The sequence below is a fragment of the Limulus polyphemus genome, unplaced genomic scaffold (genome assembly GCF_000517525.1).
Source record: "Limulus polyphemus unplaced genomic scaffold, Limulus_polyphemus-2.1.2 Scaffold4853, whole genome shotgun sequence".
Classification (NCBI taxonomy): domain Eukaryota; kingdom Metazoa; phylum Arthropoda; class Merostomata; order Xiphosura; family Limulidae; genus Limulus; species Limulus polyphemus.
Genome location: NW_013670463.1, coordinates 1 through 27,549, shown reverse-complemented (window position 1 = coordinate 27,549; position 27,549 = coordinate 1). Strand labels below are relative to the sequence as shown.

General features: G+C 34.7%; 1 protein-coding gene across 1 annotated transcript in view; it reads right to left on the bottom strand.

The window, feature by feature from the left end:
• LOC106471779 overlaps window positions 1-25,891 on the bottom strand; it is a gene marked incomplete at its 5' end in the record, with an annotated part of 59,283 nt that extends 33,392 nt beyond the window's left edge. The window contains 8 exons of the mRNA XM_022400394.1: window positions 494-548; window positions 3,942-4,075; window positions 4,335-4,413; window positions 12,044-12,140; window positions 12,470-13,611; window positions 15,572-16,220; window positions 22,270-23,969; window positions 25,655-25,891. Of these exons, the coding sequence (XP_022256102.1) occupies window positions 494-548; window positions 3,942-4,075; window positions 4,335-4,413; window positions 12,044-12,140; window positions 12,470-13,611; window positions 15,572-16,220; window positions 22,270-23,969; window positions 25,655-25,891 (4,093 nt within the window). The remainder of the gene's footprint in view (window positions 1-493; window positions 549-3,941; window positions 4,076-4,334; window positions 4,414-12,043; window positions 12,141-12,469; window positions 13,612-15,571; window positions 16,221-22,269; window positions 23,970-25,654) is intronic.
• Between the last annotated feature and the right edge of the window lie 1,658 nt (window positions 25,892-27,549).

Below are 27,549 nucleotides of genomic sequence, written 5' to 3'. Positions count from 1 at the left end.
ACAAGTACATGTATCTAACTTCACTTAAAACACACAAGTACATGTATCTAACTCATTTAAAACACACAAGTACATGCATCTAACTCACTTAAAATACACAAGTACATGTATCTAACTCACTTAAAACAAGCAAGTACATGTATCTAACTCACTTAAAACACACAAGTACATGTATCTAAGATTATTCAAGTTCAACATAATGAAGAAAAAGGAAAACATTCTTAAAGAAGAAAACATATAGCAAAGATGACATAATCCAATAGATATCTTAGAAGAGGGAAATCTTCAGAAATAGAACTCCCAACTCCTCATGGATTTTGGATTCAGGTAATAAAATTACACCTGAACACATTTTGTTAAATCTGTAAATATATTTTGAGCAGAGGATGCACTCAACATTCTGAAGTTTTTATGCATAACAATAACATCCCAACATAATATTCTTTAAAAATTTAGATGTAAATGACGTAAAAACTAACAGATCATAACTTACGTGTCTTGGTAAGAGATCCAACTACAACTGGAGAAGTCTGTGATGCTAAGCTAACCTTTATAGTCATAAGAAAAATATATTGTATAAAATCAACACTGAAATCTATTAAAAAATTGAAAATAAAAAATTATTTTCCTAAACATAACTAAATAGCTCATTTAATTGAAATCAGTTAATTTGATAAGAATATAATACATAAGTAGTTTTACCACAGCATTATCATTGGTAAGGGTTATTAACTTATTACACAGGAACTTCATCAAACCACGTAAAATCAAGAGTATCACCACACAGATAAAATTAAGGTCTTTAAATGTTTGTGAAACAGTGCTCCAGATTGTATTGGAAGTATTGGATTGAAAAGTCCACATGATGGTGAAAAAAAGAAAAAATAATCTTACATATCTCCATAATAGTCAACTATAAAACTTAAATATCAGTAGGTTGAAGACAAGCTTTTGGGTGATATTTTAATTTTATGTTTTGAGCTTCATATTTAATTAATTACTTCTCACATGTTGTTACACCACTACAAAGAAAGTCTGAATGCTTCATTTTTCAAGAAATTTTCTATTTTTGTAGTCTAATAGAAAGACAATTTGAATATTCACAATAACATGAAACAAGTCAGATGAACATATAGTCTTGACTTTATAAAAATAATTACAAATACAAGTATGTCTGTTTCAAACAACAGATAAAAATTTTAAGACTCTCACCAACTCTTCTTTAAAACAACAGGACCAAAAGATATGAACCTCAACAAATGTTCATAAAAACAAATGGTATGACCTTCACATTGTTCTAATGAACATCCAGCAAAATGCTGTAACAATAATAGAATTTTCTAGTTTTAATTATCCCATTAAGGAATATATATCCCATTTATATATAAAGTGTCAATAACAGGAATATTTTAGAGTATATATCACTGATCAACTAATACACATTAACAACAAGATCATATTTATTTTACCTAAGTCAGTCAATGTTAGTCTTAAAATATGTTACTATAACACTCACACTCTAATTTTAATATGTTACTAAAATACTCACACTGTAATGTTAATATGTTACTATAACACTCACACTGTAAGGTTAATATGTTACTATAACACTCATACTGTAATGTTAATGTTACTATAATACTCACACAGTAATGTTAATATGTTACTATAACACTCACACTCTAATTTTAATATGTTACTAAAATACTCACACTGTAATGTTAATATGTTACTATAACACTCACACTCTAATTTTAATATGTTACTAAAATACTCACACTGTAATGTTAATATGTTACTATAACACTCACACTGTAAGGTTAATATGTTACTATAACACTCATACTGTAATGTTAATGTTACTATAACACTCACACTGTAAGGTTAATATGTTAGTATAACACCCACACTGTAATGTCAATGTTACTATATTACTCACACTGTAATGTTAATATGTTACTATAACACTCACACTGTAATGTTAATATGTTACTATAATACTCACACTGTAAGGATAATATGTTACTATAACACTCACACTGTAATGTTAATGTTACTATAACACTCACACTGTAAGGTTAATATGTTAGTATAACACCCACACTGTAATGTTAATGTTACTATAATACTCACACTGTAATGTTAATATGTTACTATAACACTCACACTGTAAGATTAATATGTTACTATAATACTCACACAGTAATGTTAATATGTTACTATAACACTCACACAGTAATGTTAATATGTTATTATAACACTCACACTCTAATTTTAATATGTTACTATAACACTCACACTGTAATTTTAATATGTTACTAAAATACTCACACTGTAATGTTAATATGTTACTATAACACTCACACTGTAATGTTAATATGTTACTATAATACTCACACAGTAATGTTAATACGTTACTATAACACTCACACTCTAATTTTAATATGTTACTATAATACTCACACTCTAATTTTAATATGTTACTATAACACTCACACTGTAAAGTTAATGTTACTATAACACTCACACTTTAATGTTAATATGTTACTATAACACACACACTGTAATGTTAATGTTACTATAATACTCACACTGTAATGTTAATGTTACTGTAACACTCACATTGTAATGTTAATATGTTACTATAACACACTGTAATGTTAATATGTTACTATAACACACTGTAATGTTAATGTTACTATAACACTCACACTGTTATGTTAATGTATGTGTCATTTTCATTTGTCTTTGATGTTGGAGATTTCAGCATATAGATAGATACCTACTTTAACCAGAAATACGTGATACTATTGGAAAGAAATTACTTAATTAGCTTGTGACTTCACATAAACCATCTATTATAAATATTGAACAAAGCTATTACTGAATAGATCCAGTCATCTATTATCAATACCAAATAGATCCAGTCATCTATAATCAATAGGCAACAGAACCAATCATCTATAATCAATACTGAAGAGAACCAGTCATCTGTTATCAATACTGAACAGAACCAGTCATCTGTTATCAGTACTGAACAGAACAAGTCATCTGTTATCAATACTGAATAGAACCAATCATCTATTATCAATACTGAACAGAACCAATCATCTATTATCAATACTGAATAAAATCAGTCATATATTATCAATACTGAATAGAACCAGTCATCTGTTATCAAAACTGAAAAGAACCAATCATCTGTTATCAATACTGAAGAGAATCAGTCATCTATTATCAAAACTGAACAGAACCAATCATATATTATCAATACTGAAGAGAATCAGTCATCTATTATCAATACTGAATAGAATCAGTAATCTATTATAAATACTAAACAGAACCAATCATATATTATCAAAACTGAACAGAACCAATCATCTGTTATCAATATTGAAGAGAATCAGTCATCTATTATCAAAACTGAACAGAATCAATCATCTATTATCAAAACTGAACAGAATCAATCATCTATTATCAAAACTGAACAGAACCAATCATCTTTTATCAAAACTGAACAGAACCAATCATCTGTTATCAATATTGAAGAGAATCAGTCATCTATTATCAAAACTGAACAGAACCAATCAGCTTTTATCAAAACTGAACAGAACCAATCATCTATAATCAAAACTGAACAGAATCAATCATCTATAATCAAAACTAAACAGAATCAATCATCTATTCTTTGGCTTTAGCTTCTGCTATATTATTATTTCGGTTAGTTAAAGCTACTTGATTACAAAAAAAAAGACTCATAATCATTTTTAATACCTTGGAACAAAGCTCTTTCTAACAATGCTTTAACTGGATGAACTGTTTAAACCATAATTAATCAAAATGTCAGGTTTTATTCACTTAGTGTTATTTCACAATGTAGAACATGTTACTCCATAGAATCTAATGAGAAAAATATTTTCCAAATAATTTAATGCTTGTACCATATCTTTCTTCTTCAATACAGATACTGCGTGATACTGAATATCTGCAAAAGTGTTTCTATTTTGTAAAAGTGTACTGGAATGGAAAGTTGATGTCTCTGGTGCATAATTGGTCAAAGAATGTTCCACTTTTTCTGAAAATGACAGAAATTCTCTTAATCAAAATTTTTCAGCAAAGCAATTGATCTACTTATGAAAATTCAAAAAATTATCCAAATGCTTAACCACTTTCAAAGAGTGTTTTAGTTTTTCTTCTACCTTACTTTAAATGTTATACACTTAAAAAAAACATTAAGTAACATGCCAACTAACAAGTGTTAATCAGTAAGTATGAAATATCAATACTTCTGGTTCACAGAATCAAAAATACATATATTGACTCGAATGTTCTACCTATTTTTCTAGAATTCATTTCTTGACCTGTCTTCTTGGATACACGAACAAGTGAATCATCTTTAATTGAAGTTCTGTCCTACATAGATAGAAACAATACAAGCACTAGTTAAGAAACTATAATTAAAATTAAGCTAAAACTGAAATATTTAGTATTTGAACTGTTTTGTGGGTACTTAAATGTCATCATTTTCTGACTTACAAATTTATTTCTGATAGATACTTCCACACACAGAACAGCTATAGAAGGGTGACACAACCTCCATGCCCAGTAACTCCCCCCAAATACTTGCACTTGAGATAACTTCATTCTTAGACAGGCATGAAAAAAAGATGCACCAGAAGTGGGGAGGTCAAGTGGAAAAATGTGCAAAGGCAAGCATCTATCAGAAATACATTTTCAGATTAGGAAAATGTTAACTTCTGATACCTCACTGCTGCACACAGAGCAACTAGGGGATGTGCAAAATTTAAATATAGATGAGCTCCCTTCAGAAAGTGCTCAAAGGACACCTGATGGCATGGTTGACATAGGGGCACAATGTGAGACTGTATCTCATCTTGACCAGGGTACACTCTTCACTCAGAATGTAAAGAGAGAAGAGGCAAAAAAGCCTCAAGGGTCACAAAAATAGGCGTAATTCAAACATGACTAACCAAGCACCTGTGCACATGTGATCAGTGAGCCAACGTGTAATGTGGTTAAGGTGCAATCAGACCATATAGTGTGCATGCTAGGTGTTTGAGGGATGACCCTTATTTCACAGACAGTGTCACCACTGCTCTACATCCAACCATATTGTGCTAAGCCCAACCAGTAAGGAGTTTTTCAAAGTCCACCACCCCAGCAGCTATGAACTGGTACGTGGCAAGGGTCTCCCATGCTCCACTTGAAGAAGGGGAGGGGGATTGTGTTGGGGAGACCTGGAGAAGTGCCCAGAGCTCTATTGGATCACCTGCCAGAAAGAAGATAGTGCAACGGGTGACCACAAAACCCTATTTTCAAAACCCAGGGAGTGCAAACCAAAGGAGTGGGCAGAATACTCCATGGTGCTGGCTTTTTCTATGATTGTCCATGGAACAGTACAGTCCGGATCAGGACATTTTTAGTAACAGCACAGTATACTATGAAGATACATCAAGTTGTCTTGTAAAACATTGAACCTCAACAGTGGGCATTGACAGAACCAGGGCAGCTGATTTGGGCACTTTCTATTAACCCTGGCCCAATGCAGACTTTGGGAAATAAGCATACTATGGGAGGCAACTCCAGCCACCTGGTGGGATATTGTTAGATAGAAAGAAAAATACATACTCACTTCAAATATGGCGAACTGACTGAAAAATGGCGACCAACGGGCAATCGAAAGCCTGCAGAAAAGATGAAAAAGCCAGATGATCAAGATAATTAATGAAAAGCAAGAGAGTGAGACAAGTGACAAATCTGATGCAATGAAATGTGAAATAGCCTACAAGCATCAACATCCAGGAAAGAACATGGCAACCAGTGGAATTGGTGGACCCGTCCAATAAGGTAGGAGAGGTCCTTGGAAGAAGAGGGTTCTCAAGGTAGAAACAGATATCGGTAGGAACCCCGAAAGGGAGAGGTGCATGCGAAGTAACATTAAACAGAACATAGGAGCTGATACTAGTCTGAGCAATTGGAGGTGAGAGATAGACTGAAGGAAAATAGGAGAGAATGTATGGTCACCTTTTAACAAGTTGAAGTATAAGGAAGGAAAGACCAGCCTGGGCAGAGGAGTAAATAAGTGTGGTAAAAGAGAGTGCAAGAAGCCCCAATAGTAAAGATATCTAAACAGCAACATCAGATGATGAGGAGGAAATAACTCTTAATTGGAAAGTATACAAAAAAAAACAAGAAGCCAATCACTCAAACAGAACACATGAGAGCTTGAAACCCCATGTTGACACCCCATTAAATGTTGAAGAATGAAGGATCAGAGTGTAGAGTACAGGGAAGAAAACACTCTTTGGTAACGGAAAAGGTGAAATGTAGTGGATAAGACCACCTGATAGCCAGCAATGGTAGAGACTGACGAATCATGGTCAAACTGGAAAGTAAAAAAGGCAGTAAGGTGGCTCACAGTAAGATGGCTGGGAGGAAGAGAGTGGTGAATGGATCAACAACAAATAACCAGCCACTTACATTGATAGACAAACAAAGTAGAAGGTCGACAGGATTAAAAAAGAAAGCCACACAATCAGAGATTTTAGTCTAAATAACGATGGACGGGATAAATCCCACACACGAATATGTAGGAATGATATTCCTGGATGAAAAACAGACGTTTGAGATTGTAGCAATAGAGAGAGTAGATTGGGTTGAGGAAGAAGTATCTGGACATTAAATGAAGAAGCAGAGGAAAGCAAGCTTGAGCTGGCCAAAGAGGCACCACCAGTAGGACCTGGCAAGGAGTCTCACATCAAGGTGAGGACCCATGGAAGGAGTTGAAGAGGAGACAGGCACACAGAAAAAGGTGAGACCAGTCCTGGCTGGGAACATTGACAGCCAAAGCCAAAGGATGAGGAACCAGAGACCAGAAGAGGGGAAGCTTAAAGTTGAGAGGAGTGGCAAAGGCATTTATGAGGGGTGTGCCTAACCAAAAGCCTAACCTAATGAAAAAATTCTGTGGATGGAGAGACCACTCCTTGAGCAGAATGTAGTCTGACTAAGAGAGGCAGTCTATCACAAGGTTCATAGCTTTAGGCACATGAAAAAGAGACCAGATGAACTTGATGGGAATGAGCCCAGAAAAAGAGGTCCAATGCCTGAAGGAAAAAAAATCCTAAAATAGGTGCCACCTTGACAGTTGACATAAGAAACAACCATGGCAGTAAACAAATTTAAGACATTTGAATGGCTGTCTGAAGGACAATCGTTAACCAGACCTTGGTTGTCCTGCATAAAAATGGATGTTCTTTCATAATTAAAAGTTTTTCTACCTAGACCTATTCCGAATTTCAACAGTGTTTGCTGAGATAGCAACATAACAATGATATCAGATAAGAACATAAGTGGAGCAACTCATACATTTATATTTGCAGTGTCTTCCAGCAATTTCACTGTGACATCATTGATGCAACATTGCATATTCACTCAAGTCTCATCAAACAGCTTGGGCCTACACCTCAGAAATACTGTAAATTGCTCATCAACATTCTGTGAAAAACAAACAAACATTGATACAAATGTTCAATTTCGTTTTCACAATTTGAATTATTACCATAAACAAGCCAGCTCAGATAAAATGGTGGGATACAGCAGCAGGATCACTACAGGAAACCCTCAAAAATAATACAGTGAAAATAATGCAATAGCTTGCTGAATGTTGTGTACCGAGAGTTCAAAGAATTAACTTCCCTACTATCATAAGCAATACACTAACATGGATACATTATGCTTACTGACAAAGTGAACAAGAGTTTGTTCACATCTGAAAAAGCTTTTGCTTGTTTATATTTTCATGCATGTTGCATCCATTTCTATCAGGAAAGGCTTTTATTAGTTGCTACCATAAAACAAACAGGTTTGCTACACTAGCAAATATTTCATGTCAAAACAAACTAAAATTCTGTACACTCAAACAGTCCACGTATTTGTTTAACTTCAATACCAGAGACATTTCTTTTCAGCATATGTATCAATGCGTTTTAACTGAAAGATACTGATAACTTTTTCACCACTCCTATGGAACCATCAACTTCAGCTGACTAACGAAGCAATTGTAAATTGTGATTGGTTGAACTATCCTACACAGCATGTTGCATTTTGAATAGGGGTGCTACGAATATAGAGATTTATTCCATGGCATGCACACTTTTGGGAGATTTCTACACACTATTACAGGTACCTTGGAAGGCAAGCTGTGAATTAAGTCTTGTAGTATAGTGTGTAGAGCTAGAGGTAGAGTGTTCCTGGAAGTTTATGTGCCAGTCTAGACTTGTGGTGTGCAACACATGACACAGGAATGAAAACCATTGTGTGTGTATATTCAGAAGTTGAAACTGAACCAGCAAAACTGTTCAATACAAATATAAAAATAACATGGGAATTATCACTTCACTGATAATATTCTCACATTTCTCTATGAGAATTTCTGGTTCCACGCTGAAATGCTCATATAGCTTTGATGTCTGAAATAACATAGTTGTCGAAACAGAATTTGGTTGTCTGACAAAATTTCTGGTCTTCTTGGACAATCAGAAACAAAGATTAAATTTGTTCACTGCATCGAATTGTCAGAGTGGATCGTGACCAAATGGTTCACTATAAGTGGGAGGAAATAAGAATATGCCCAACAAACAGTGAGAAGTTTGAGCACATTGATTTGGATTGAAGTCTTGTTCTGTGTCCAAATGCCCAAAGTAGTGTTGGCATTCAGGGATGTGGCCAACCTGAAAGGGAAATGTCAGTGAAGAAATGGAGATTCAGTCTGGTAAAAGAATGGTCTAGCCACCATGACAAGTTCTCGAGAAAGGAGAAGAGAGGTTTATGAGAAAGATTCCACTGAAGAAGGCACATGTATGTAGCCCCAAAGATGTGAGTGGTTTCAGGGAAGCCAGAGTCCCTCAAAACAAAAAAACCTATTACACAGGATGTAAATGAAAAATGCAAATTTTGGTGACAAGACATTCCACAGCTCACAGACAAAGAAATGAAGGCTAAGTCTAGTTGAGATAAGAGTTCAAGAAAATGCCCAGATGAACCAAATATTGCATGGGTGTGAAAAAGGACTGAAATTTTGACAAATCATCCCAATCAAGCAGCCTCCTGCAGAAGAAGGGAGGTATGAGAATAGGATACCTCCCAAGAATCATCCATGTAGAAATGGAATCTCAGGCCAAGACAGTAAAGGTGGTGAGTGAAAGCCCTTATGATTCAGTTGAATATATAAGGGACCAACATATTGCCAAAGGGAAGATCATGCAAGTGAAATACCTGATTCCAGTGGACGAAACATAGAAAACATCCAGAAGATGGAACAATCAGGATGTGTAGGAAGGCATCCGATACATCGACCTTGGTATACACAGACTGGTTGAGAAAAACCACTGAACAAAAAGTAAGTCATCTATCTGGAACCATGGAATAACCAGAAACTGGTTTAGAGACAATAGGCCAATTACTAGATGCCAGTCCCTAGTTTTCTTGAAGACCATAAAAAGACAAAAGCCTCGGGGTAAGAAATGTTGTTAACAGTCTTCAAACGCTGTACCTCTTTCTCCTCCACCCACTTAGGGCAAGACCTAAAGTAAGAGGAGTGGGAACCACTACAATTAACATAGTGAGGGTCCAGTTTGCACTCAAAGGCATCGTGGTACTTGCCACCACAACAAGCACACGTCACAGAACCACAAAGAGTCTTTGAATGACCGAACCGCTGGCACTGGAAACATTGGATAGGGTTGGGAATATATGGCCATACCTTACAATTCAAATAACCCGCCTTAACAGTGGCAGGTGGATGTGGTGATGAAAACATCAAAATGAGAACAGTGGTCGGCACCATAACACCATCTTGACGAGTGGAGATCCTTCGAACTGCTGAAACCAGCAAGGATCTCTGACTCAGGGATAGTCTTCAAGTTCTTCTCAACAATAACTCCTCTTGAGGAATTCAAAGAAGCATAGGGAGTAACCTTAATGGGTATATCCCCAATGACATTTGAATTCAAGAGGAGTTCACAGTGCTTAGCTGTGGATATTTCCACCAAGATATTTCCAGAACGAAGTTTCTTAACTGATTTTGGAGAGCCAGCAAGCCCCTCTAATCCCTTCTGTATAAAAAGGGGGACATTTGCCCTCAAGATTTATCCGACAGGGAATGCAGGATCAGGAAGCGAGGTACAGGTGCATATTGTGGTGGAGACTGCTGTTCAGAGTCTTTAAGATGTGGTCGTTTACCAATGAGCAGTTTTTTCAATTATTTAATTATTTTTTATTTGGGGGATCCATAATAAAAAGAGAGAGAGATTCAGAGCCCACCGACCCCACCCACTATGGAGTCCTATAAGTGGATGCACTATACCCAAATACCAGCATCAGATACGATGTCCACAACACCCGTAGAATGCCCAACACTGGTACTCAGTTGACACTAGTCCGATGGGACCAGCGATTGACCAGCGAAAAACACCTGTCTACAGGAATTCAAGGCCAATGGATCCTCTCCTCCCCTTCATGGGTCACCACGCACAGCAAACATGTGGGTGGATGTTTAGATCCCAGAGGAGAAAATACAGAACCTTCCCTGGGAGGTCCCCTCACCATGTACAGGAATCCATTCCAATTGGGGTAGGAGAGGTAACATAGGATGAAAGTGAAAAAAAAAACAAAGCTGCAAGAATTAGAAACAGAAGCCAAGAAGTCCACTCCCCAAGCAGGCAAAACAGATTCCAAAGACTGGGAACTTAGAAAAGGAAAGGAAGAATGGCTATAAGCCAGGAAAAAAGAATCAAGAAGTCTAGGGAAACGTGGCATGTGGGTAAGGGTGTGAAGTTATTCAAGAAACAAATCAGCATGAGGCCTAATATCAGGTGAGGGAGCAAATACTAAATAATCTTGAGTATTAGTTTCATGGAGCAAAGAATGAGAAAAGTCATAAGACATGGTAAAAAAAGAAAGAGAGGAACATACTTGAGAAATCATATCCTGAAAGCAAGTGGAAGGTTGAGGATTGTCTTTGACTAGTAAGGCTGTACCCAAAAAGCAAAATTGGGTGGAGGGAACAGTTAATCAAATTTATGTTCTTCCTGGCAATTCTCAAACTAAGAGGAAAGGACGTCAACCAAAGGGACGGAAGGAGGAGACCCAATATGCACGAGGGATCCCAAAACATGCTGCACAATGGCTATAATGTCCTCAAAAGTTTGAGAGCCTCCAGAAGCCACAGTAAAAACAAATCCTGTTTTTGCAAGATCGTCACCTTCACAAGACAAAGTAGAAAGCATCATCACTTAAGAGTTCATGAATAATTCAATGCTTTTGAAACAAAAGTTAATGGAAAATGAAACTAAAGTTTTGTTTATGATGGCAAATCTCAGTAAACTGAATGTATATGAGAAAATTTAACACATCCATTCAATGTAATGCCGAGGAAAATAATGAAGTTATCTTGAGTGCAAGTGCTTAGGGGAGAGTTACTGCACATGGAGGTTGTGTAGCCCTCCTATTAGTGGAGAACTACTGTTGCATGATGATGTCATCATGCACCAATACATTTCACATTAAACATGTGGATTCATGTGGACTAGTGCCATGCAAATCTCTTAGGTAGACATGTGAGGTATATAGCTCTTCTATGTAGGGAAGTGAAACACATTGTCTAGGAACTACTACATCTGATATTATCTTTTTTTATATACTGTTATTTCAATATTTTGTTATATTAAATACCATTTACATTTTGAAACTTGCTTCATAATCTTCTACTTTTTAAGAATTTGATATAATTTGTAACAATAACCAAAACATTTCCACTAAACTATTTTTCTTTTTTTGTTGTTTGAATGCAGGATAAATGTTTTTTATAATTGTGATATATCATAAATAATATGCTTTGTAATTCTAATAAGACTTTATATTTCAACAATGTTCTCCAAATACTTCTAAGATTTTGTGTTTATGCAAAATCAATAAGTACTTGGTAGATACTATATTTTGTCACATAATTTAAATCTATAAATACCTTTTTATTCTTGTGCCAAAAAGAATTTTCTAAAGCAGTTTGTTTTAAGTCAATCAAATCTCCCTCTTTCTGGAGTTTATGTTCTCGTCTTTTCTGTCTAATGAAAAATAATAATAAAAACTCAAAATAATTTGTAGTCTATTAGCGATGACTATTCTTACAACATACATTTGTTCTAGTAACCAGTTTTTAAAATAGCTAGTATGTTATCAGATGTTCATAACTTTTTAAAGCTTAAAAATATTTTGAAACATCACAAAAATATTAAAATGTTTTGAAAATACATACAACTTTTTGCAACATCTTCAGAATTATAGTTTAAAAAGAAAATTCAATCACTGAATATATGCATTAAAATTTAGGATTTTGCTTCATCAACAAACACGATCAATCAGTAAAGATGTAAAACTATTGGGTAGAACATACCTTTTTTCTTCATTATTTTGCCACCCCATATGTTTGTTCTCAAAATCAGCTTGTAAATTTTGTAGTTCATGCTGTGCTTCTGTCATTACTTTGTTTTCAATTAAGTTCTTGTTCTGTGGTTTTACCATATCTTCCTTCATCAAGAATTTTTTCACTATTTCTGAAGGGACTTTAGAGCTGAGGTCCTGTTTTAATGTTTGAGCTGGTACATCCTGGATTACAGGCTCACACCTCAAAAGTGGGATTCCTATTAATTGTGATTTTTTCACTTTTGACTTAAAATTACTTAAAAATAAATAATGATGCTGGTTACTAAAAGAATTTCTATTAACAAGTTTAGTTATATTTTCATGATGGCTTGGAATATTTTGAAGAGGTGAAGAACTGTCTTTGAACTTCAACTGAGATACAAGATCTTTAGTTTGAGAGTTCCACAAAGGGGGTATTAATTTTGGTTCCTTATCCACTGGAAACCTCAAAAGTGGAAAGGGAGGTTGAGAAACAGTCTCAATATTTGGCTTTCTCAGACTAAAAGGACCCATCTTTTTGGCATACTTATTGGACAACTTTTTTTGAGAGGTAATATTTTCAACTTGGAGAAGCTGAAAAGGTATAATATTATTAGTGGTACTCTCTGATTTATTTGGATAATTTCTTTTAAATGATGAATAATTTCCTAAAAACTTTTCTTTGTACGCTTTATTTTTCTTTCCACTAAATTTATCTGTATCTGACTCTTCTTCACTTGGCAATTCTTCTAATTTTTTTTCTCTGAATCTCTCATTTCTATTTTCAAGAGCAGTTTTTTTTTTACTTTTAGCATCTTGATTACTTTTTTCTTTTCTGGAAGCCCAGTGTTTTGTCTGCTGCCTATCACTTAGTTCAGTCTTTCCCACTGTCTCATCTGGCATAAGTAGCTTGAATTCCTTTTGAGAATCCTCTAATACTGCTTGTTGTGAAGTGGAGTTTGTAAGTCCACTAGTTTCTCTAGTGGGAATATGTGCTGTTGAATTTGTAGATTGACAAGATTGAGTCTGAACAGAAGCCAAAGAATGGGGTATTTGTCCAGCTGATGTCCATGACTGGACAACTAGAGCACTCAGACCACCTAATGTACCAGCAACCATTCCAAGTCCCAATTGCTGTAAAAAACAAAATTCAGAATAACATAAAAAAAAAGAAATGCACTTTCTAACCTTAACAAATATCCTACAAAGTTTGTAACAATCAATAAGAGTTTGTCAAGTCAGATACTGTGATATCCCTCTTGATACCTGACATGTGTAAGCATAAATGATTTTTCTACAGTTAAACAACTCTCCCCAGATATCCAGGTAAAGAATTTAGAGGAAGAAGAGGCTGACTGAGTAAAAAAAATAATATTTAAATACAGAAGAAAAAAAAACTGCAGCATTAATTCCATACAAACTTTCCAAGAAAAAAAAGGTAACAAAATAATTATTAAAGCTTATTGCTAATATTCTTCTGTTATGTCACATCAGATCCAGCTTTAAAATTTTTAAAATTCGGACTTAATAGTTTATTAGAACTTCTCCTGGCAAGTATCTTCTGAAACTAAAACATGCTTCTAAGTTTAATTCTAGATTTGACAACCTTCAACATTAACACAGAACTTAATTCTACAAAGCTAGAATATACACTGTTACTACATAAAAAATTATCACTAAAATAAAGTATGACAATATACTGTATTATTGTAGAATAATAAAGCTTCTAAATAATCAAAACCAGACCCCTCATGTAGGTAGCAGAGAATGAGGAAACATTAAAGAATTCCAAAGGTTAGAAAAGAAGAAACTTTTTGAAAAATTTTAGAACAGAAAACAGTTTGTGTTCAACATATTGGGAATTTCTCAGCATTAAAGAATAACTAACCAAACTTTATCTGAAATATGGGAAGGTAGCAACAGAACTTTCAAAAATATCTACTAATAAAAAATTTGGGTCCTATTCCTGAAGATTATAAATTATGAAAAAAGTGAGAGAAAACTGATATAATAATTCATAAGAAAAAGAAAAGTCAAATAAACTCCTGGTAATTGTTCACTAATCACTTGAAGAGTAAAGGCTTGTGTTTAGTGTGTAAAACATATGAATTACTACCAGTGGTGCAAGAGCAAATTAGCACATGCACTGACAAAAATTGGGTTTCACATACGAAATAAATAACTTAAATGTTTCTCTGGTTTGGTCAAAAGTCAAATACAACATGATAAGATGAATTTTTGACATCACTGGTTAATTGCTTTTGAGGTGATGAACTAGAAAATATAACAAATAATTATATACTGCAAATAAGGTGAATAATTTATAATATTGTCTCTTTATAGACACATGATCTCCAAACAAAATGCTTCTTTATACACATTACAGGAAATGGGAAAAGACTCCAGTGCAGTCTCTTCATAGATGTGTCACATAAAAAGGGAATGCTCTCCATAATTCTCTCTTTTCAAGCATGTTACAGGAAAAAGAATAAAGATGTATTTCAGAAAAAGGGAATGTTTTCCAAAATTCTCTCTCTCTTTGTTGGCACATTACATGAATTGGGAACAACTTCCAATACTGTCTTTTTATAGGTTTGTTACAGGGCAGAGGAATGACCCCTAAAAACATGTCTTTACACAAGAAGTCTGATGGAAACCTCTCGGCAAAATATAACTGAAATCTGTATTGATCATTTAATAAAACAGACGTGTTATTAGCATTTACCAATTTATGACTTCATTGCAGAGATTTAAAGAAAAAGAGGAAAGAAACTTATTAAAAGATTGAAAATATTAGCCACATGAAAAATATTTACAGAAGCATGGATATGATTCATAAGTTTGATAATTATACAATTTTTAAAATAGCATTTTTCATTTATTAAAGGTTCCCTCAAATTTGAATAATTATAGCAGAGAGTACTTTAAAATATTTCAAGCTTAAAGCTAAGTATAAAACTTCTGAAATATCATCTGATATAAGTAATTTTATAAATCATAAATATAACATTCTCTCAACAATTTCTATATATTAAATTTTTAGTATATATATATATATTTTATATCTTTGTCAAATGAAGAAAAACCCAAATACCTCAGCCATTCTTCTCACTTCATTCCTGAAAACTTCCTGAACTGTTTCTAAAATAGTCTGGTTTCCATTATCTGGAGGTAGGTGGTTGGTTGCTTTTGCCTGAGACTCAACAAAGTTCCGACTTTTACCTTCTAGGAGTTCACTGACAATATTTGCTTGGGTTTCTTTTTCTTTAACAAGTAATCGATGTTCAGTTAGTTTTGTTTTTGGAGCTGTCTCCTGTGGATAATTCATAGTTTCACTGTTGCTATTAGCTTGGTTGAATGCACTGATGTCATTGGAAGAAATGACTTCCTGCTGACATGGAATTTTCTTTATCAGTTTGTTGTCATGTTCCACTGGAAGATAATGTGGAGTTGTACCTAAAGTTTTTTGTATTCTGCTCATTTGAACACCTTCTGTTTTATCTGATAACTGGGGTTTGATAACCAACTCTTTCGAAACTTCAGAATTACCAAATGAAAACCTAGTGACTGATTTTAGAGGTCCTGCTGGAACTACAACTGGTCCTTGTGAAGCGTGCAGAGAAATTCTTTCAGATGAATCATCTTGAGACATGTAATAATGTTTCATGGGACTTTTCAATATGCTTAAGTCATCCTCTCCTGATGATAAAGAACTAATGCCAAGGCTGCTACTATCACTGTCCCTACATTTTAAAACACAAAATACATTATAGAACACCATTTAAAAAGTTTAGAATATAAAAAAACAATAGTTTTATCATATATCACTATTAAAAAGTTAATAAGGTTTGTCTTCTATGAACGTGTGGTTAAACATTTTACCATGTATGTCCAGAAGTGTGATAGAAAGTGTACATTATGTGTATTGTGTTTACCATGTATGTCAAACCAATCTACTAAATGGGGTATGTGTGTGAATCCACAACCACCCATACATCCAGGAACCCGACATCTGAATGATCGTATGAAGGGATGTTCCAACGTGGCAGTTCACATCAAGCCAAATCCAATCTGACTGGAACCCCTCAGCATAACAGTAGCCTCAGGCAGGGGAAAAAATCTGAGACAAACTGGGACCCGCTACACATAGATGAAAAATATGAGGCAAAACTATGAACTTGGAGTTAGGATGAGGAATCACAACCAACATGTGTGTGAAGATTTATATTGATTGATCCATCTCTAATCCAAAATCACTCACTGGGAACCAACATCCAGGTGATGGTAGGATGAGGGGTCCCAATCAAAGGGAAGAAATGCAATGTGACAGATCTACTCCAAAGCAACATCATCCTCCAGATAGGACCACACAAAAGTTGGAGTGCAACATCAACCTCCAGGTCCACCCTACTCTTAACTGAATGGAAGTCATTATATTCAGGAGGATACCTCCATGGTCCACCACCCCAGTGGCTTGGAGCTAGAAAAGGGCAAGGCCTCCCATACTCCACTAGAAGAACAAGGAGGGATAAAACACAGTAGAGAGTCTGGAGGAATGCCAACACAAGAGACAGTGGAACAGTAACCACAAAAACCCTATATTGAAAAGCAGACCACCCCCGATTTATTCAATCCAAAGGACAACAGGGATGGGGAGCTATCCCCGTCTACTTTACCCATGTAAGTTCATGGGTTAGTATGGTACAGATTGGGCATATTAATGAAGCAAATATATACAAAAAACCAACGAGTGATCTTGTGGAATACCCCATCTCAATAGTGTGCATTTTTAGCCATGGGTATAAGTCTTGGCCATACGTCAGATTCATCGTCACCAGCAGTTCCAGTGACTATCAGGTGTTTTCCAGTCTGGTGGGGGCAAGATGGACCAATTTTGTTCCCCTGTGGCAGTTATTCACTTATTCACTACCAATTCTTGGGTGATCCAAGTTTTGTCAGAAATATTTTTTTCATCCTTTTCCTTTCCCCTTCACTTTGTCTCCCATACCAATTTCCTTCCTAATAACTTGGAAACAAGCTACCTGTCTGTGTCTATACACAATTGTGCTGACCCTTCTATCACATAGAGCTATCAAGCCTGTCAGCCAACTTTCTCCAGGATTTTACTTCAGGTTTTTTGTCCTGTGATCCATCTGTACTGCCTCAATCAATTTCTGGTTCTTTCCCATTTTCACATGGAGTCCTTTACCACATTCAAAGGGTTTTTTCTCCAGGACCTTGGATGACCAAGACAGACATCTCGTATGCCCATCTCCATATTATTTCTCATCAGTCCACAATGCTATCTTAGGTTTGTCCACAACAGAGTTGTGTATCAGTTTTGCACCTGATCTTTTGGGCTTGCTTCAGCATTGTATGTTTTTTATCGGGTGGTCTCAGCTTTTGCTCAACTTCTGCTGCATGCTCTAGGGTTGAGTTTACACCACTACATGGATGACTGGCTCCTGTTAGCCCATTCCAAACTAGAGTCTTCTCAACACATACATCTGCTGCTGACTGGATCCTAAAGTTGGTGAAGTTTCTTTTTGCCTACTCACTATATTATCTACTTAGGTGTATTTTTCAACACCACCTCATTCAGGCCCAACCTTCTCCACTTCTTCTCTATTTGATGGTGTTTTCAGTTTTCCATGCATTTCCTGCTCCCTCGGTTTCTACACAAGAGGTTCTGTCACTTTTGAGGACTTGAGCTTCTATGGATGCCCTTATTCCTTTGGGTCTGGCACACATGCATTCTTGTCAGTAGACTCTGCACAGCATATGGAATCTTGCTCAGGATCTCTTGGACTCCCCAATTAACCTTTCTCCTTCCCTTACAGACTATCTGCATTGGTGGTTGAACAAGGAGTGCACCTCGTCCAGATTTGTATCGATTCACAGATGGTTCTCTATAAGGTTGGGGAGTGTTGGTCCATCAGCAAGAGGCTTCCAAGCAATGGTCTATCTTATCATTTCAACATCTTGGAGCTTATGGTGGTACTATACGATTTGGTTCATTTTCTTCTACTGGTACTGTACCAACAATTTGACAGTTTCACCATTGTGGCCTATTTTAATCACTATGGGGGCACCCATTCCTGTTCCCTTTGTGGTTGGACATTGGACTTCCTTTATTGGGCCTTCACACTGCCAATAAATTTCTGTGCATGTCCAGTTCCAAGTGCTTTTCACCTTGTGGCAGATCATTTTTCAAGACCTGCCACATTTATCCCACGGAGTGGTTTCTTGACTCTCAGGTTTTCAGGTGGCTATGCAATCACTGGGGTACTTCTAATCTGGATGCTTTGGCCAGTTTACCCCAACACCAAGTTACCTCTTTTTTTTTGGCCTCTGGTTCCTCATCCTCAGGCCCTAGCAGTGGATTTTCTCAGTCAGAATTGGACCTGCCAGTTCCATTTACGTTCCTTCCAGATTAGTTGACCTCTTCATCACATGGTTCTTCCAGATCAATCTTTCTTACTCAAAAGTTTGGTGGTTCATGAGGGTTCTTCTTCCTTCTTGCCATTTTTTTTGCAATTCATTTCCCACCTTTATTCCTGGTCTGCTCCAGATGGACTTCTATGTCCAGTATGTGCTCTTCATTGTTCCATTGTTTGCATGACTTCTATTAATGGTTTCCATTTCAATCTTTTCATTCTCTGGCACTGTTCATCTGTACATGACCTTTCTCCTTCTAACCTTACGATTTGGGATTGTCAACTGTTTCAATTGGTTTATTCCTCCCTGTCTCTTTCTCCCAAATTCTGTTCCAGGTATCTTCACATAAGATCGGACATCTTCCCTTTTTCCTGGAGTCTCACCTCCATCATTCATCGGAGGAAACTCTTTAGTCAGACAAGTGGCCTACACCACATACATTCATCTCCCACTATCTTCATTGGATAGCTGTTTCTTCCTCTTCGAGGTACCGCCTTCTACCTGTTACTATTCTTCAAACTTTGGTATGACTCTGACACAACAAAATTTTGAACCCCTAGTTGTAGGAACTGGTAAAGGACAGGAGGTTGCAGGATGAGAAAGAGTTACGTGAAAGGTCATGGTATCAGAATGAGACAAACAAATAACCAAAGACTAAAGGGTTTAATGTGGACTCACAGAGTTCACAACAGAAAAACTCCAAAAACAAACTGATGGAGAAAAGGAGCCATCCAAAAGTCACAAAAATAAAGGGAAGGTAGATGAACCTGCGAAAAGACAGCATTCTTCCCAATAAGATCCCAATAGCAATGAAACCAATGTGAAGGGACAAGGCCAAAGATGACAACAGTGCCAAGGAGGAGTAACGAGGGAAAGTGCATCCCCCCAAAACCTCTCAGGGGATCAGTGGAGTGCCTTAGAAAGGAGATGTATGTTGGACAATTACTGTAGGAGAACAGTAAAGGTAAGACAAATGTGGGAAAAGGATGTGTGAAAAATGGATAGAATTGTCAGGGACAGCCCCCCACATTGGCAAAAAAATGACTCCAACTGCTGGGACTTGAGAAAGGATTGATCACCTTCCTGAAAAGTCAAATCATAATGATCAGAAGTCCATGTAGGACAAAGCATGCTAATGCCATCCCTAAACTGAGAAACAAAATGTTCAGCATGAACCCTAATGTCAGGAGAAGGAGGGAAAAACAAGGGATTTTAATGATGAGTGCAACATAAAAAGTAAGAAACAGTATCATATGAAAATGGAACACACCTGAGAAAGCATATCCAAAAAGACAGAGTTAGGCCTAGTAGATTTTGTAGGAGATGCATAGGAAGGCATGACATAGTTAGAAGGAGGATAAAAAGGCTGTCTAAATCCTTCTTGTCATGAGTAGGTTCGAACAATGCAGGAGGAACCTGAACAATGTCAGGAGGAAAAGAATGCCTCATTTAGCGATCCATCTCCTGATGAATGACAGCCAAAAATCCTCAGTCAAAACCCTCAGACCTGAAGCCAGTAATGGCACTCAAAGTAATAATATCAGAAGTTGTAAAACACAAACTACAGTGTTCATCTTAAACTGTGAAGAGGTCGAAAATGAGGAAAAAAATCAATGAATAATGGTAAGTTATCATGCCAAACTAATAGAGAGAAAACTAAGTGTAACAAATGAATAAATCAAGTAAATCACTACTTTGCAAAAAAAATTAAATGAACGTGTGAAAAGAGAAAAACATCTGCACTCGATCACTGCCTAAGGAGAAGTGATAGTTCAGTAGAATCAAATAGAGGCAGCCACATGGGTCAGGAGAGTGTGTTGTACTCCTACTGGTGGGAGGTTGTTGCATGATGATATACATGCAAGAAGCGATTGAAGCACATTGATCATGGGGTACGTGAGAGTTCAAGGCTTGTGGCATGCAAACAAATTTTTGCATATAGAGGGAAGCAGTGAACAAGAATAGCTATACATATGAGTAGAGGTAATGTACCATATTGGAATTTATTCTAGCTAGAAGAAGATAATTAATATATAATATTACTATATCTTATTTTTTATAATAATGTATTCAGTGAAGATTTCGATTTTTACACAATACTTTTAATCATAAACACAGCATATTCCAAATTTGATGTTAATTGTTAATAAAGGAATGTGATGTAAAGTTTTAAAATTATTTTAATTCCATTTTTATCATGTAATAGAACAAACAAGTTTGAAAACCAGTAATAATATACTTTGATTGAGTGTATCTATTTATTCCTTTAGCGATTAACTTGTACATATCAAGCATATAATGTAACAATCACTAACCACTTGTAATGTACCAATCACTTGCCACTCGTAATGTACCAATCACTTGCCACTCGTAATGTACCAATCACTTGCCTCTCGTAATGTAACAATCACTTGCCACTCGTAATGTACCAATCACTTGCCTCTCATAATGTAACAATCACTTGCCTCTCATAATGTAACAATCACTTGCCACTTGAAATGTAACAATCATTTGCCACTTGAAATGTAACAATCATTTGCCACTTGTAATGTAACAATCACTTGCCACTTGAAATGTAACAATCATTTGCCACTTGAAATGTAACAATCATTTGCCACTTGAAATGTAACAATCACTTGCCACTTGAAATGTAACAATCACTTGCCACTTGAAATGTAACAATCATTTGCCACTTGTACCAATCACTTACCACTTGTAATGTAAGAATCACTTGCCACTTGAAATGTAACAATCATTTGCCACTTGTAACAATCACTTGCCACTTGAAATGTAAGAATCACTTGCCACTTGAAATGTAACAATCATTTGCCACTTGAAATGTAACAATCATTTGCCACTTGTAATGTAACAATCATTTGCCACTTGTACCAATCACTTACCACTTGTAATGTAAGAATCACTTGCCATTTGTAATGTTCTTATAACTTGTACAAAAATATAAATAACCTATCCAAGACAAAGCCATTAAGTCAGTTTACTGCTATTTTGCATAGTTTATTTATACAATATCAATTGGCAAAGTATAATCACAGATGACATAACTCAAAAGTTATTGAATTTTTTTAATAACAGTATATGTATAATAACTTTGACTTAGTTCATTTACCAAACAATTAAGGTACTTTTAAAAACTAATACAAACAATTACAATAGTTGTGTTTTTTACAGCTTTAAATTTATTGTTCAAAGTAAATTATTTTTTTCAGAGTACAGCAGATTGCTGCTTTTCATAAATCTGACTTTATAGAAATATATCAATAAGCTCAGTTGCCACTTAAGTTAGATATCAATCACTTTCAAGCAAGAAAAAAATATAAAATAACAAAAACCAACCTTTCTTCCATTTTATGGTCTTTTCTGTTTCTCGATGTTTCATCCACTTGCTTTTGTGACCTGACTGAACAGTCTATTTGACTGCAAATGGAAGGAACAGACCTGAATGATTTTATATTACAGTTGGTCCTGGATTCATCCATCTCTATTGTTTTGCTGACTTCTAGTACTTCTGAGTTTAGTTTTCCTAAATGTGATGTAGTGGCAGTGTTACCCGCTTCCGTTTCCAAATGCTGTTTATCATTTTCCTCAGATTTACTAACATCAGCAGACCATCTTACTTTATTGGGACTGGAGACATTAGAAGAATTGACATTTTGGGAGGGGCTGTTTGTGTGTAATGGAGAGATGTCACTCATGGGTTTTTGGGTTTGATTCCGATGATGAAGCATTTTGTTTTTTAAGTGTAACAGAACTGAAAGGAGATGGGGAGCTGAAACTTTGACTTTAATCTGAGGAAGATCAGATTTTCTGGGGGTGTGTGTTTTGGTAGATACAACAGGAAATCTACTACTCCAATGAGTTATCCACATAATCAGCTTTGCTACACTTTCTCCATTTTCCTCATGAAAAAGAGTCATAAACAATTCTGGACTTACTGATTCTATTCGATACAATACAAGGTTTGAATCACGATACTGAGATTCACTATTCCAAGCCAGTTCTCTGTAGCTTTGACACCGATGGAAAAGAAAGTTAAATTCATCTTTTGATGAATAGGGGTTCATATTTTTCCACCTTTCCTGAAACAAAGAGTTTTGAGATTTGCTGAAATATGGAAAAAGTGTTTTTTTAGCTTTTTCTGATTTCTTCTCTTTTTTTAGTGGAACATGCTCTGTGCAAATTTTTCTTTTCTTAAATAAAACTGATTCCCTGTATTTACTATTAATAGCTGTACTTAGCCTATTGATTACAAAATAAGGGGGCCTTTTCGAAGTAATGGATGATTTCAAAGATGAAGGAGTCAGGATACCTGTGCTGCTCAAGCTCAGCTGGTCAAAATTTGAAAAAACCATTAATTTTTCTTTCCACTTATCAGCAAACTCTGGAATAAATGGAGGAGAATTGTCAACACAACTATTTTCTTCTTTATATTTTTTGTGTGATACATCTAAGAACAATATAAGAAACTCTATAAATTCTGTTTCATTCTGTATATGAATCTCAGACAGACAGCTCTTTGAATCTGATCTAATAGTCTTTTTGGAATTTCTGACATCTGCAACAATATCAAGTTTTTTAACTAAGTTTCTTTTCTCTGCAGCAAGAAGTTTTTCAAAAAATGTTTTTGAAAATTTAGTTTTTCCACTTTTCAGAATACTGCCATTTTTTGAAGGAGAGCTGTATTCACCATTTTTAGTGCTATAACTGAATAATTCAGAAGAATTACTTTCAGTGCTAGGTAGGCTCATCTCTTTAACATTCATCGATTGTGCTTCTTTCTTTTTAGCTGACATGCAACTCCACTTCTCTAAAAGCAATGATAGTCTCTTCCAGATTCTAACATTAATATCTTCGGAGAAACTCAGAAATCGAGCCAAAAGAACTAAAATGTCAAACGACTGAGGAGCTTCCATTGCAATGCTTACAGCCAGATTATTCAAATCATCTTCACCAGAGGCTAAAAGATGACAGTGTGGTTTCAGATTGGTAGCCCACTCTAGTGCTTTGTAGTAAAGCTCTGAGTGAGAAGGCATAGTCTGAAATCAAAAATAAGAAAGGTAAAACTATTGGTGATGATTTTTTTAACTGAAGATTCAATACTTGAAATGTATCATGGAAATAATTTAATATTCACCATGTCTATCTATCTATATCTATATATCCAGTGCTTTAAATTGGGCAGGATGAGGTGGGATGCCATTCCACTTCCTTAGGAGAACCTGAAACCATCCTGCTACCTTTTAGTAGACTGTAAGCTTCTCAGAAGGAAAGGGTTCAATAGATGATGCAATAATTATTTACTGCAGCAAGAGACTGGGGAGAGAAACTATATTTTTTCCTTAAAATGTTGTGTAAGAGTGGAATAGGAATGAGACAATTTAGTACACAGATTGGACAAATGAGCTCTCTGGCTATGGGCTTTAACTTGTATGTCTATATATACTTAATTTTATTGTTTTATTGCCCTTTGAACTGTGTCTAACCAATAATCCCATCACACAAGACCTAAATCACTTGGCAAATGTGCAACTTACACTACCATATCTAATTATGTAACACATGAGCTGCTCACAAGTATACCTCATGATGAATTTTTATCACAATTATCATTTTTCATTATCTTACCTAATAAGTTTCTAATTTTTACATTTTAGTTACTTCTATAATAATAAATAAATATACTACTCAGCTTCAAAAATTTCCCAAACCATCCTGCTTCCTCTCTTCCCATATTTCAAGCACCGTATATGTCACAATTTACAGACTAATGAGTAAGAAAATTTTAATCACACTTTTCAGTTGATGAAAATATCTTTACAGAACAATTTAATTAACTATTAACAAATGTTTATAAACTTAAAAGAATAATTTTCATTTTCAACTCCACAAAAATAAGTTAAAATCTGTCATAAAATACAATTCTTCTCAGATCTTTTACAATTTCACTAAACAATAACGAAACGTTATTAACAGTGGTTACCACTTTTATTTAAAAACACATGGAATTGTTTGTTTTCTTCTATAGTTGTTATTTTGAAACTAATTTACCTTCTAGATAAAACGATAAGAAAAAATCATCTTGGTAAAAGAAAAATAATAATTCCACAATGAATCCACTGATGTTTTAGTTGAAGAACTCATTAGTTAATAAAAACTTAAAAGCACAAGTTTAAATTTTTAGACCAACAGGTTTAAGGTTAATATCAAATCAAAATAACAGAAACCTCTAGATTATCCCAGATACACCAACAGTTCATACCAAGACATCTCAGATTAGATATACTAATGCTGGATGCACAGGATTTTATTTTACACAGACCAAGTTGTATATATATATATATATACTTCTCCGTGTATGTGATATAGACATGAAATGATTTGTTTGTTTCTTTCATGTTACACAATGGCCTATTTGTGCTGACCCAGTGATGAGGTTTTTGTGTTATATGTCTTTGGACTTACCACTGAGCCACTGAGAGGAAACAAGTGAAACAATCAGCTTTTACAAGAAGATTACAATTATGTACAATACCTGTTTCTTCCATTTTGTGACTTCACAAACAGTGCTGGTACAAGTTCAAATATGATGCTATTTAAATCAAAATAAAACACTAATCACAATAAACTCTTACTTACTTACACTCAACCTTTTACTTTTTATTTCCTGTAATCTAATAAAACATATATTTTGATCCCATAAAAAAAGTTAAAAAATACTTACTGAGCTTTGCAATGGTGGAACTGATAATAATTCTGCTTGAAGTTTTCGATAAAAGAAAGAAAACTTATCACGAGAATGAAAAACCCACAGGACCAAACAGACTTGACGGAAAGATTTTAAACAGTTTAAATATGAATCACTTTTGATTATTTGTCCAGTTTCTGATGATTGGGTCACAGAAGAGGTCACACCACCTTCAAGATCTTCAAGTTCTTTCACTAGTTCATCACTAACATTCTGACATTTAAAGAAGAATAAGGAGTTTAGAAATCTTTAGCTGAAAATTAGGTTTATATAAATCAAATATTCTACATATATCAGTAAAAAAAAAATTTTTTTACAGAAGAACTGTTTTTGTTTTATACAGAAATTCATATACCTTTGTTATAAACCAAGTAATAAAGTTTGAGATGATTTAATTAGGATAACTCTGACTAACATATGGGAAAATAGTTTTTTCTTTTATTAATTACACTTTGAGTTTAATAAAAATAAGAAAACAACTTTAAACTATAACAATCAAAAAAGCTTCAACAAATGGGAGCTAATGTGTCCACCAATTTCTAAAATATAAGCATCGTGGTATACATATTTCAGAAAGATGTTAAATTAAACAAAGAAGTTTTCAATATTTTAAAACATTTCCTTTTTATCTAAAATTTTCAAAAAATATATATATCAATTTTACTAGTAAACTCATACAAAAACAATTTGATCATGACATGTTAAAATACTGACATGCAATAAACATAGCAAATGTTACTTATTGATATTGTTATTGTTTTCATAAAAATATGTTCCTACAGGCTAAGAATAATCTGTCTTCTACAACTAGAGAGAACTCCACCAAAAATATGAACAGAAACCTTGCAATTAAAACTAGAGTGTAGTTCAACTCTAACCATGTTACAAATATCAAGTCTGAGTGGATCCAATAAGAAAAAATACATCTTTAATAACACGTAACAAAGCATAATCCATATTTCATTTTCATCAACTGTTTTTTGTGTTTGTTTGTAATTAAGCACAAAGCTACACAATGGGTTATCTTTGCTCTGCCCACCACAGGTATCGAAACCCGGATTCTAGTGTTATAAGTCAGCAGATATACTGCTGTGCCACTGGGGGGCTTTTTAGTGTTATTTAAGACTTTTGGGCTCAAATGTGGACCTTAAAATAATGTTCTGGATTTAACTACAAGTTTGCAAAATTGTTTCATAACTAAAACCAGTGGATAAACAACAGTCACACTACTCTAATTTATGAACAAGCTTGCTGTACAGTCAAAAAAGTCAAGTACTAAAATAATGTTCACTAGAAATCTTTAAACAACAGTTAAACTAATCATCCATGTTTCTTCGGTGTCCTAATAATATAAATGTATTTTGATATTTTAACAACTTCTGATATTGTTTAAAACATTTCCATACTCAGCTTGTGTTAAGCTCACATGATAAATAAGAATCTTGTTAAAAACATTTTTCCTGTTTCTTATCTCTTAAAAAGAAAGAGGACTCACACTCTAGTGACTGTTTGTAAGATTTGTGGAAATTAGTTAAATTTTTTTCTTCCAATCCTACATAATTTTGCTTCTGTTAACATAAACAAATTCTGTGCGACTTAATGACTAATTTACGATAAGTGAAAACAACAATGCAGATGGGAATTTCATTTCATTTTAATCTGAATATTAATTATATTTATGTACTTTTTCACTTGATAATTCAACTTCTATACCATGTTTTGTTTTTACAAAACCTTTTCACTGTAGAGATGTTATATTTGTTATTATTATTTCAATTATTTACTTACTTTTTAAGTATTTCATTACTATCAATACTACTAGGTATGAAAATATTTAAACACATTACTATCAATACTACTAGGTATGGAAA